At 39.7% G+C, this 13,285-nt stretch overlaps 2 protein-coding genes across 3 annotated transcripts in view; both read left to right on the forward strand.

Moving 5' to 3' along the window:
* The window catches only part of ANGPT1 (angiopoietin 1), a 469,567-nt gene that overhangs the window by 122,713 nt on the left and 333,569 nt on the right, over positions 1 to 13,285 (forward strand). The gene's annotated exons all lie outside the window — the stretch shown is intronic.
* LOC133260628 (developmentally-regulated GTP-binding protein 1-like) lies at positions 7,529 to 8,964 on the forward strand. The gene has a single exon (XM_061439143.1). The coding sequence runs from the start codon at positions 7,650 to 7,652 to the stop codon at positions 8,748 to 8,750; it is 1,101 nt and encodes a 366-aa protein (XP_061295127.1). The 5' UTR covers positions 7,529 to 7,649; the 3' UTR covers positions 8,751 to 8,964.

Consider the following 13,285-nt stretch of genomic DNA (forward strand, 5'->3'; position numbering starts at 1 on the left):
TCCATCACTTCCACTAGCTTTGTTCGTAGTGATGCTTTCTAAGGCCCACTTGGCTTCACATGTTCCTGGCTGGTCTTGGGCTGCTGGTTGTCATTGGCCTTCATCAGCTCCTGGAATCTAGAAAGTGCAAGAGGCCCATTCAGAAGGTAGAGATGGGAACCTCGAGTCAAAACGACGTTGACATGAGCTGGATTCCTCAGGAAACTCTGAACCAAATCAATAAAGCTTCACCAAGAAGGTTGCCCAGGAAACGGGCACAGAAGAGATCAGTGGGATCTGATGAGTAAATGTTCCTTTGTGCAACAATTCGGTCTTTACTTAACCCATGCTAATGTTTTTCAGCCTGATGGGAATTAGTGCAGAGAAGCCATATCACCATAGAAGGCAGCTACTACTTATGTGTGGACTGAGCAATCACAGTCTGTGGCGATCATATTGCTAAAAATACAGTGCATTTATTTTTCTAAAGTAGCAAATTTTTTTTAAAAACCATTAAAATCTATGTGTGTGGAAAAAAAAGGAACATTAACATACTTTAATTCAGAATAGCCATAATGAACATTTTAACATGTAATTAATTAGTTATTATTGAAATAGTTTGCATCCTTTATATGTACCATGTCTTTCAGTATCCAATGTGTACTTTACACTTGGACCACATTTTAGTTTGGACTAGTCCCATTTTCAGTTCAGTTCAGTCACTTAGTCCTATCTGACTCTTTGTAACCCCATGGACTGCAGCGCACCAGGCCTCCCTATCCATCACCAGCTCCCAGAGTTTACTCAAACTCATATCCATTGAGTTGGTGATGCCATCAACTATCTTATCCTCTGTCATCCCCTTCTCCTCCTGCCTTCGATCTTTCCCAGTATCAGGGGCTTTTCAAACTAGTCAGCTCTTCGCATCAGGTGGCCAAGTATTGGAGTTTCAGCATCAGCATTAGTCCTTCCAATGAATATTCAGGACTGATTTCCTTTAGGATGGACTGGTTGGATCTCCTTGCAGTCCAAGGGACTCTCAAGAGTCTTCTCCAACACCACAGTTCAAAAGCATCAATTCTTCGGTGCTCAGCTTTCTCTATAGTCCAACTCTCACATCCGTACATGACTACTGGAAAAACCACAGCCTTGACTAGATGAACCTTTGTTGGCAAAGTAATGTCTCTGCTTTTGAATATGCTATCTAGGTTTGTCATAACTTTTCTCCCAAGGAGCAAACGTCTTTTAATTTCATGGCTGCAGTCATCATCTGCAGTGATTTTGGAGCCCCCCAAAATAAAGTCTGTCACTGTTTACACTATTTCCCCATCTATTTGCCTTGAAGTGATAGGACCAGATGCCGTGATCTTAGGTTTCTGAATGTTGAGTTTTAAGCCCACTTTTTCACTCTCCTCTTTCATTTTCATCAAGAGGCTCTTTAGTTCTTCTTCACTTTCTGCCATAAGGGTGGTGTCATCTGCATATCTGAAGTTATTGATATTTTTCCCTGTAATTTTGATTCCAGTCCCATTTTAAGCACTCAATAGTCTCATGAGGCTAATAGCCACTGTCTTGGACATTCCAGCTCTGGAATCTACAGTGGGTAGCCATTCCCTTTTCCAGGCAGTCTTCCTGACCCAGAGATGGAACCCAGGTCTCCTGCATCCCAAGGAAATTCTTCATGATCTGAATCACCAGGGAAACCCAAGAAATCTACAAACCTGTCCTGAGTTCCAGATCTGGAATCCAGCTGCTGCTAAGATCTGACATTCATCCTGTTGTGTAATCTGTCACTCATAATGGTGAGTGAAATGGTGTGTGAAAACACAAGGCAAAGATTTTACTCCACTCCTCATATCTCCTTATGGCTTTCTATTTGCCTGATGAAAGGCAGCATGATAAGCACACATTTTGAAGTCACAGAAAATTAGATTTGAATCCAGGCTTCATGGCTAACTTGTGTGTAATTTGGGACAAGTTACTTAAACTTCATGAAAGCCTGTTTTCCCATCTAACATGGGGAAAATAATACTTCCTTCCGGGTTGGTTATAGGAAGATGTTGTTATTCCTCACACAGTGTATGATCCATGTGTGCATGCCTGCTTGCTTAGTTGCTTCAGTCATGTCTGACTCTTCGTGACTCTATGAACGGTAGCCCACCAGGCTCCTCTGTCCATGGCGATACTCCAGACAAGAATACTGGAGTGGGTTACCATGCCCTCCTCCAGGGAATCTTCCCAACCCAGGGATCAAACCTATGACTCCTGCATCTCCTGCATTGGCAGGCTGGTTCTTTACCACTAGTGCCACTTGGGAAGCCCATATGATCCTTAGTAATAGCCTAATAAATGGTAACTAGGCCATTAACATGGAGAAGGAAATGGCAACCGACTCCAGTGTTCTTGCCTGGAGAATCCCAGGGGCGGGGGAGCCTGGTGGGCTTCCGTCTATGGGGTCGCACAGAGTCAGACACGACTAAAGCGACTTAGCAGCAGCAGCAGCAGCAGGCCGTTAACATGACATTTAAGTTTTTCCGTGAACTGTCCCTAAATACCTTTCCAGTCTTGTGTCCTGCTCTGAGATCCAGGCACATACCTGCACTCTCATAAATCTGTGGCTTCATTCCTTCGTTCTTCAAAGAGCGTAGCCACTGTGAGCCAGGTCCCATAACTAAAACTTTCTTTAAGGAGTTCGTTTATTTGTTCATTCAAGACAAATTGATTAAACATAAACTCTGTGGTTACTTGTTTTTAGATGCTTGAATGAATTACTGAATAAAACAAAGTGAAATTACTGAATAAAACAGACAAAATATTTTCACTTAAATAATTTACTTGGAAAGACAAAATATAGAGTAAACATAATTAATTAGAAAATTATGGGAATTTAGAATTAATTAGAATGGATGGGGAAATGAGATCTGTTTTCCAGCTAAACAGTTTAGATCTGTGCTTTATGAGCACTTTTTATTTTAAATTGGAGCCCCTTTGATATTCTCTAGCAGAGTTATTGGACCTGGCATTTTAACGCGTACCTTTGTTTCCTCACAATTTTAGTCCTTCAGGTGCGTGCATGCATGCTCATTCAGTCTTGTCCAACTCTTTGTGACCCTGTGGACTGCAGCCCACCAGGCTCCTCTGTCCATGGAATTTTCCAGGCAAGAGTAGTAGTGTCGGTTTCCATTTCCTGCTCCAGGGGATCCTCCCAACCCATGGACTGAACCAATGTCTCCTGTGTCTCCTGCATTGGCAGGCAGATTCTTTACCACTGAGCCACCTGGGAAGCCCCTCCTTTAGGTGGGATATAGCTAAAGAAGTGTATAAGTGAAGTTATGGATCCAGTGATAATTGGAAGTGAGCACTCATGTAACTGTGGATAGTTTTACCTCCGTGTTGCATTATTATTATTTTTTGCATACTTACGTATTATGCAAAAAAAAAAAAATGGTGGGCTGGTAATTAGTCCAAAATTATTGGCGTTTTAGGAGCACGCAAAGTTGAGCAGCCTTAAATATGTGAATGTAACTCTCCAAGAAGGTTGCTGCATATTAACCATAGATATCTTGAAATATGGAGGAATTAGAATTCAGGTAAATGCACATTTGGAAATGATGTTCTAAAAAACAAATGTTAATGTTGTCAGAAGTGTTTAGACTATAAATAGGATGGTCTTATAATTTATCTTTTAAAACAGACATGTTTGAGGATAAAATGTCATGGTTAATAATAATGCCAGGAAAAGAGGCATTAACCAAGATTGTCCCCAGTAAATTGGAACATGTGGTCTCTGTATTTATAGTTCATTTTACATTGATATCTTTCCCCAAATACATTTTCCTCTTAGTTTCTCCAGTTCCCTTGGGAGGTAAATCCAAGGGGAAACCCTGTATGAAAAGAAGTAATAATAGCTATGCATTCCTTTTAGAGGAATATCCTTTGAAATTCCTCTAAATTTCATAATGTACTTTAAAAGAGGAAATTAAAAATGAAAACGCTGAAGAAATATGTGTTAGCTTTTTCAAGCAAAGTAAGGAACTATCTCATCCCTGAAGATACTAATTTAGTGAAACTTTTCAACTTAGGTAATTGTTTTGGTTACTTTTCCAGAGATATTATAGAAGCGTTAATTTTAAATATATTGATGTATTTGTGGCTGTATTTGATACAGAGGCCACTATCAATACCTATAATCTATAGTTTAAAAAATTTAATGAATTCAGAATTTTATAATAAAGTATAAATAATAAGAATGTAAAGTTCATGAAACAGTAAAACAAATTTTTCTTTTTAATGGATACATGAGCACTCACTTTTATATTTATATTTTGTGCATCTCACTGTAAAAATCTACACTGAACTAAGGAACAAATCAAAATCCAGTCTTCTGCAAGAAATTCTATTTCTGTTCTTAATATTAACACAGAAAGCCAGCCCATAACTTGCCATTCTCAAAGCGGAATTCAGTATTCCTTGTATTAATTATAGTCTTCCTTCAGCAAGTAATTTTTAAACACAGCATCTAAATTCAGGGTCATTGAGCATTAAAAAAGAAAAGAACCTTATTCAGAACTGGTCCGTAGCTAAGTCGGGTAATATTTTTATAGAGTTCTGGATAAATGTTTTATAACTCCTGGAAGAGAAAAGTTCTAATTTTATTAAAGAACATTTCGTCCTCACATCTCCTTTCCAAGTTCAATAAATATAGAAAGCCCCCAATGCAAAGACATGATGTGCCTACGTATTCACTGGAACATAATTGTTTTAAAAAGACAGTAGTATTTGTAACATTTAAAGAAATACATTATTAAAATGAAAACTTTTCTGAGTTGAGTTGCAGGATAAACCACATTGTAGTTTATCTGAAACAGCCTGAATGTCATAATTTGCATTTTCTGTTTCCTTTGACCTGATAGTCTGATTGTCTCTAAATGAGGCAACTGGCCTTGACATGTATAGACAGAGGACATGGTTACCCTGACAACAGGTACCATGTACCACATGCAACCCCTCTCCAAAGAAAATCAATGCCTCTTTTTTAAAAACATGAAACAAGTCTGCTGCCTCCTACTTAAGACCAAATAAAATCCCTTTAAAAAAAACTAATAGAAAAAGGTATCCCCAACAAATTTCAGTTTATTTGGTAAATTGTTTTATTGTGAATTTTGAAATGGATCATCATCACTTCTTTGTGTTAATCTCATCACAATGAGTAATCCAATTGATTAGGTAAATATAAAGTACTGAAACCTCTTTCTGGCTTTCACAGTCTCAAGATCCAGCAGAGGGAGCTCACACATTATTGTTGTTTTTTAAATGTTAGTCTAAAATTATGATACAATTTTAAATGTTCCAGTAGTAGAGCTCTTGGTACTTTTGAATTCTAGGATATCTACCCTGCAAAGTATAAATACTCTAGTGTTATTTTGTTACTGTTGCTTTTTAAATCTAATTAACTGCCAGTGTTTCTTAACTTTCAATATATTTATGTAAGCAAACAATTTTTAGATCCGTTTTATGCAACCAATTCATGATTACCCTGTGGGACAGATCTAACCTTTATTTCAGATTTCCCAACGTTTTAGCCATACCCACCACTCCATTCACACACACACCCCGAAAATACTTGACTGCAGACAACAAGGGTACATCCATGAAAAATGTCATGGAACAGTTTTTTTAACTGAGAACAAAAGACTTAAAAAATCCCTAGCTGGTTCCATAAAAAGAACACAAGTGGTTTACACGGCATTGTTTTCATGTCAAGAAAGACGTCTTTGAAAATGACATGCCTTCCATAGGAAGCTGTGGGATTCCAGGGCCTGCCTTGCTCCCAGAAGACACACAGAGATTCTGGGTGTTGTTCATCAACCAAGGAACAATTATTTGCCCAATTATTCCTTCAAAATATTAATTGATTTTCTTCTTTATTCTAATTACTGTTTCAAGTTCAGAGGACATGAGCCTAATAAAGATAGCCATCATTTATTGTGTTGTTATGATGATACGGATACTTCACTGCATTCTCTCTTCTAAGTCTTACAATAACTAATTTACAGATGAAAAACTGCACCTCAGGGAACTTAAATAAATTGCCTATGGTCCTAAAGGTTATAAATGACAAAGCTTGAGTTTGAATGCAAGTCTATAATACCCTAAAGTACACACTGGTAACCACTATAAAATACTGCCTTCCTAGACTGAAGAGATTCACAGTCTATCAAATTAACTCATGTTATTTTGAAACAAGAATTTCTTGTCCTTAGTGCAAAGAGTTTTAGACAGAGAAATAGATAGTGGATAATATTTGAGTGTTTATCATGAACCAGTTGTCCTTCTAGATGCCTTATATGTCTTATTTAATCTTTACAGCAGCCTTATATAGTTCAGTCGCTCAGTCGTGTCCGACTCTTTGCAACCCCATGAACTGCAGCATGCCAGGCCTCCCTGTCTATCACCAACTCCCGGAGTTCACTCAGACTCACGTCCATCAAGTCAGTGATGCCATCCAGCCATCTCATCCTCTGTCGTCCCCTTCTCCCCCTGCCCCCAATCCCTCCCAGCATCAGAGTCTTTTCCAATGAGTCAACTCTTATCCCCAACCTTACAGGTGAAAAAATGGAGGCCCAGGAGATTATATTATATACCCAGGATGATACCACAAACCTTGAATTTGAATCTAGATTTTTCTGATTTTAAAATTTCCTTTGTCATCCTGCCTCTACTTACACAATTATTTCTTCCAACTAGTTCCTTAAGAAAAGATTTCTCATGTAGCTATTTGGAGTTAGTTCGTAGTCCGTGAGTTAGTGATGGACAGGGAGGCCTGGCGTGCTGCAGTTCATGGGGTCTCAAAGAGTTGGACACAACTTAATGACTGACCTGAAACATATTGCTGCTACTGCTAAGTCGCTTCAGTCGTGTCCGACTCTGTGCGACCCCATAGACGGCCTCCTACTAGGCTCCCCCGTCCCTGGGATTCTCCAGGCAAGAACACTGGAGTGGGTTGCCATTTCCTTCTCCAATGCATGAAAGGGAAAAGTGAAAGTGAAGTAGCTCAGTCGTGTCTGACTCCTAGCAACCCCATGGACTGCAGCCTACCAGGCTCCTCCGTTCATGGGATTTTCCAGGCCAGAGTGCTAGAGTGGGGTGCCATTGCCTTCTCCGGAACTGAAACATAGAAGTATTTTTAAGGAAAATTTCTAACCCTCAATTCAAATTTACATTCACACAAGTTTAAAAAAAAAAAAAATATATATATATATATATATACTTATGTGTGTGTGCTTATCAGTTGCTCAGTCATGTCTGACTCTTCCCAACCCCATGGGGGTTGCCATTCACTTCTCCAGGGGATCTTCCTGACCCAGGGATTGAACCCAGGTCTCCTGCATTACAGGTGGATTCTTTACCATCTGAGCCACCAGTGAAGCCCTGTAACTGCTTATATTAAGTTTTAAATAAAAACATAGTTTGTTTTGCATTCATCAAATAATCTAAACATTAACTGTAAAGTGAGCCAAAGAATCAAGGAGTTTAAAAACTACAATGAAACAGGAAATACCGCGCTTGCGCACTGCTGTAGCGCCTGGTGGTTGTGGCCGGTCTGCCGGCGACTGTGAGGCGGGGAACTGCTCCTGTGGAGGCCGTTGAGTCCCCCGCAACTCGCCACCATGAGCGACACCCTAGCTAAGATCGCGGAGATCGAAGCCGAGATGGCTCGGACTCAGAAGAACAAGGCCACAGCACACCACCTAGGGTTGCTTAAGGCTCATCTTGCTAAGCTTCGCAGGGAGCTCATTACTCCAAAAGGTGGTGGTGGTGGAGGACCAGGAGAAGGATTTGATGTTGCCAAGACGGGTGATGCTCGAATTGGGTTTGTGGGTTTTCCGTCTGTGGGGAAGTCAACGCTGCTCAGTAACCTGGCAGGGGTATATTCCGAGGTGGCAACCTACGAGTTCACCACCATGACCACTGTGCCTGGCGTCATCAGATACAAAGGTGCTAAGATCCAGCTTCTGGATCTCCCACGTATCATTGAGGGTGCCAAGGATGGGAAAGGTAGAGGCCGTCAAGTCATTGCAGTGGCCAGAACATGTAACTTGATCTTGATTGTTCTGGATGTCCTGAAACCCTTGGGACATAAGAAGATAATTGAAAATGAGCTGGAAGGCTTTGGCATTCGCTTGAACAGCAAACCCCCCAACATTGGCTTTAAGAAGGATAAAGGAGGCATTAATCTCACAGCCACTTGCCCTCAGAGTGAGCTGGATGCTGAAACTGTGAAGAGCATTCTGTCTGAGTACAAAATCCATAATGCTGATGTGACTCTGCGTAGTGACGCCACAACAGATGACCTCATTGACGTGGTGGAAGGAAACAGAGTCTATATCCCCTGTATCTATGTGTTAAATAAGATTGATCAGATTTCCATTGAGGAGTTGGATATTATCTATAAGGTGCCACACTGTGTACCCATCTCTGCCCATCACCGCTGGAATTTTGATGACCTGTTGGAAAAGATCTGGGACTATCTGAAACTAGTGAGGATTTACACCAAATCCAAGGGCCAGTTGCCCGATTACATGTCCCCAGTGGTGCTGCCCTACTCCAGGACCACGGTGGAGGATTTCTGCATGAAGATTCACAAAAATCTTATCAAAGAATTTAAATATGCTCTGGTGTGGGGTCTGTCTGTGAAACACAATCCTCAAAAAGTGGGTAAAGACCATACGTTGGAGGATGAGGATGTCATTCAGATTGTGAAGAAGTGATGCCATCCCCTTCCTCATCTGCTGGGCCAACCCTAGCAGCTTTCTCTACGATCAAACACCTGACTCCAAGCCCCTCCTGGGTTTGACAGGCACTGGATCAGGATACAGGGAGGGAGATGGAAGCACCCAAATTGGAACTTCACTTGTCTTAACTTGGTGTCACCTTATATGTTGAGCTGCATAAAGGACCTGGTAGGCCAGCTGACTATGTACAGTTCATGTGTCATTGTCAGAATTTGTTTTGAGATGGATTGAATGAGGATGGTTATGTACAGTGAGGCAGCTGCAGAAGAGGTCCTTGGGAGCTTGGTCTTGAATGTGAAATGGGTAAAAATATGACTGCAGCATTTCAAAAAAAAAATAATAAAAACTACAATGGGCCTCAGTACTCATGTAGTATGATTCTCTTAGTTTATTAGTGAGAAAGCTGAGACCCAGAGAAATTATGACTTAATTGGTTTCCTGTCATTAGTCAGGGGCAATGTAGGACTACCATTCCAGCCTAGGAAAGTAACATTTCCCTACTCTGTTTCAAAAAAGAATTTAAGATGAATTGTATTAGAAACAGATCTAATCCTCAGGTCTTACCCTGGTTCATAACCTGATGTTGAGTTTAGAAAGTTAAAGTCATTTTTACAAAGGCAGTACTGGATTGTAGTCATGGTGTGAAAATAAAAATTAAGGTAAGTTTTATCCAGGGTTAAAAATGAAAATTGATTCAGAGCTTAAAATTTAATAAAATTAGTGTCAAAATTCTTTTAAGACCAAAGTAATGACCAAAGACACTAAAATTTACAGAGCTTTTTATTTGGATAAGACATATATATATGAATATTAAAGTATCAAGTTCAGAAGACAATGCAATTGCATCATTGGTTTATTATATTAAACCACTGCTACTGCTGTTGCTAAGTCGCTTCAGTTGTGTCAGACTCTGTGCGACCCCATGGACGGCAGCCCACCAGGCTCCCTTGTCCCTGGGATTCTCCAGGCAACAACACTGGAGTGGGTTGCCATTTCCTTCTCCAGCGCATGAAAGTGAAAAGTGAAAGTGAAGTCGTTCAGTCGTGTCCGACCCTCAGGGACCCCATGGACTGCAGCCCACCAGGCTCCTCCATCCATGGGATTTTCAGGCAAGAGTACTGGAGTGGGGTGCCATTGCCTTCTCCATTAAACCACTAATTTGAGCTATATATGTATATTGTACATTTTAATTCAGCATTACATACAATTTTTTGTGGCCTTCTTCTGTCATTTGCAGATAGACTATTTCCACAGGTAAGTGTTAAAGCACATAGCACACATGCACGAGTGCACAAGTGCACACATACAAACACACATTTTTTTAAAGCAGTACATGACACTTTGGCATGTGCTTATAGTCACAGTGGCAAATTTGGTAAGTGAAGACTGGACAGCAGCTAAATCCTGAGGAGATCCTGACCCCTGATGTCTTGAACGGTTCTGAAAAAGACACGTCTCTTCTGGGGTGAAGGCACCTCATTGGGAAGACAAGTTAGTTTTCAGAGATTTTGCTTTCATTAAGGTCCTCAAATCCTGTCAATATGTACAGATGTCCATGATACGATCTCAGCAGTGATCCAAAGTGTAAGGAAGTCTGACTGAGCCTTAACTATGTTATTGGTTGAGTATATACCTCATAAACTTTCAGAACTTGCCTGTGGCAGAGAAAAATTAGTCAACCAGAAAGTAACTATTGTATGCCAGAGCTAATCAAAAGAAATTGCAGGTATGGCATATAGAGTAGTGTACAAGCCATTGGAGGAGATAAGGCCAATGGAAAAATACCCAAGATCACAAACATTTAAAAAAAAATAAAACTTAAAACCACTGTTTTGGTTAAGTTCTTTTTTTATTTGTTCCCGTTAGCTTAGTCCTTGATAATTGTAGGCTTTCCATACTTGTTGGTTGAATGGGTAGACTAGAAGCCAATATTTACTGAGTCCTTTCTGTGAGCCAAAACAGTATAGTGAGAACTTCTAACTACATTATCACATTTAAACCATGTGATAATTCTATGGGGCATAGTTGCAGAAACTGAGACTTCTGTTACATATTCAAGGTCACCCAGTGAGGGAGGAAGGCAGGATTTGAAGCAAGATCTGTTATCCAAGGTGGTGCTTTTAGTAACTAGAATTTGAGTTCTTAAGGCAGATTAAAGTTTTAACATTTTCATCAGGAGCTAAATTGTTGGTGTACTCTCTAGTTCTGTTCACAGAAACTTTATTTTTTTTTCAATGGCAGTGATTATAGTATGATCATATTGTTGCTACAGTTTTTACTGGCTTATGTAAGACATTTTATTTGGTTTTCTATAAATGCCTCTTTAAGGAACATAGGGACACTGGACTTAAATGTAATTTCAGGTCACTGGTTGACCCAGCTCCAAAAATTCCTGTGAAAATGTTGCTTCCCACGGGTAAAAGATACATTCAGTATATAGGAATTGGTGTACGACATTTTAATTCTTGACACAAAGCCCAGAACTTCTGTGTATAAATGGACTTTGGATCATGTTATGTTATAGCAACCTATCACCTTGGCACCTGGTTATTACCTTACTGACATTTAAATTCCAGGAGAGGTAGAAAAATTGAGTTTTTTTTTCCCCCACTAAATAGTATTTTAAACAAAACTTAACTCCACAGTGGGATTTGGAGTTCACCTCTGAGCTTGTGGAAACGTGAAGAAGGTCTAAGACTAAGGTCAAAATGGTCAAATAGCTTGAAATTTAGTCTGATATTTTTTCCTTGTTAATTGAAAAAGGGATTATTTTCCCTTGCCAGTGAGTGGCTCTTGGGCTGGGAATATTGTATAACCCCCAAAACCATCATAATAAATTAGTCAGGAAATACATAGTTCTAACAATCTTATTTTTTGGCCTGTGGGGACGATATATATGGCTAAGTGAGCCAAGGGGTAGGGTAGGGCAGGATATTTACAAGATGAATGTTGGAGAATTGCATTCTTTGCGCATTCAAGATCTACCATAACTTACTGCACTGATCAAATTCCTATAAAACAAATTCTAGTATGTTGGATCTATAGAAGACATCACCATTTTAGAATAGCTTACTACCTAGAAAAGTCATTTGTTATGCAACTGGATGAATTGGTATGTCTTCCTGACCACCCTTCCATGATGCCATACAATAGATTAGCTCTGTTTTTTATCTTGAGCTATTTTCTCACAGAATACAAGCTGAGACAAACTATGTCCTAACTGGCCATTCCTTTGCAGATGACCTCTTTAGTTTGTTATAAATATGACTGAGTGTATTGCTTAGTCCAAGTTATTTCTTTGAAAATAGCCTGAGTTAAATGTGATTTCCAAGAGACAGTCTTAAGATGCAATCTAGAAACAACTAGATTAAGCCACCTCTTTAATCATAGAATCTCCTGTTTGGAAGGTACCTCAAAGGTCACACGGTACAACCACATTAACTACAGTTTATCATTAACCACAATCAGTTAATATTCATCAAATACTTTCCAGTACCTATGCTTCAAAGTTGTTTAATTAAAAAATAGACATTTTAATTTTATTTCCTCTGCTTTTGTTGTCACTTCAAAACCTCTGACATAGTTCCTGGTCAGTTCTACTTGATGCAGCACATTAATGGTCAGGCAAGGAACATGTCTGTGAAAAGTTTGATGGTAGAGTGATACTATGTGACCACTGATAGGTTGTTTTGCCTGATAACCAAGCAAAGGGACTCCTCAGCAGACAGGCTGTCTGGATTTAATGTGGCTCTGATGTTTGCCAGTTCTGTGATTTCCAATGCTGTACCACTGTCTCAAAATCTCAGTGTCCTAATATATCAAAGGGATGGCAATGCACTAACCTCACAATTTTGTTTTAAAGGTCAAATGCAATAATAAACATACATAAGTTAGCCTAGCACTTTACTCACTGTATGTACTTAATTCATGCAGCTATTATTTATAGCATTATGACTGTTATTATCAGGCTTCTCTGGTGGCTCAGACAGTGAAGAATCAGCCTGCAATGCAGGAAGACCTGGGTTTGATCCCTGGGTTGGAAAGATACCCTGGAGGAGGGCATGGCAACCCACTCCAGTATTCTTGCCTGAAGAATCCCCATGGACAGAGGAGCCTGGCAGGCTAATGCCCATGGGGTCACAGAGACATTACTATCACACTGTACTCTCCATGGGGTCACAAAGACTGTTACTATCATACTATGTTCTTTGTGACAGCATAGCACCTGCCATATAATTGTACTTAGCATATATTTATCAGGTGAGTGAATGAAATAAATGAAAGAGATATCTTCTTTTCTATGAGGTAGGTCAGTTAGCATTAGTGAATAGCCCAAACGTTTGTTATATGTTACACTTGTGGGCACCACATGTATTCATAAGTAAGTTATAATAAGATTGTCAAAGTTGGTCAATAATCCCTGCTCACTCTTGGAAATCTAGATCTTGAATACAAGGAAGTTGAAGTTTAGGGAGAAACATGGCATGAGGTCAATGCACCCAGAAGAAAAG

This window comes from Bos javanicus, chromosome 14, assembly GCF_032452875.1.
Source record: "Bos javanicus breed banteng chromosome 14, ARS-OSU_banteng_1.0, whole genome shotgun sequence".
Taxonomy (NCBI): Eukaryota; Metazoa; Chordata; class Mammalia; order Artiodactyla; family Bovidae; genus Bos; species Bos javanicus.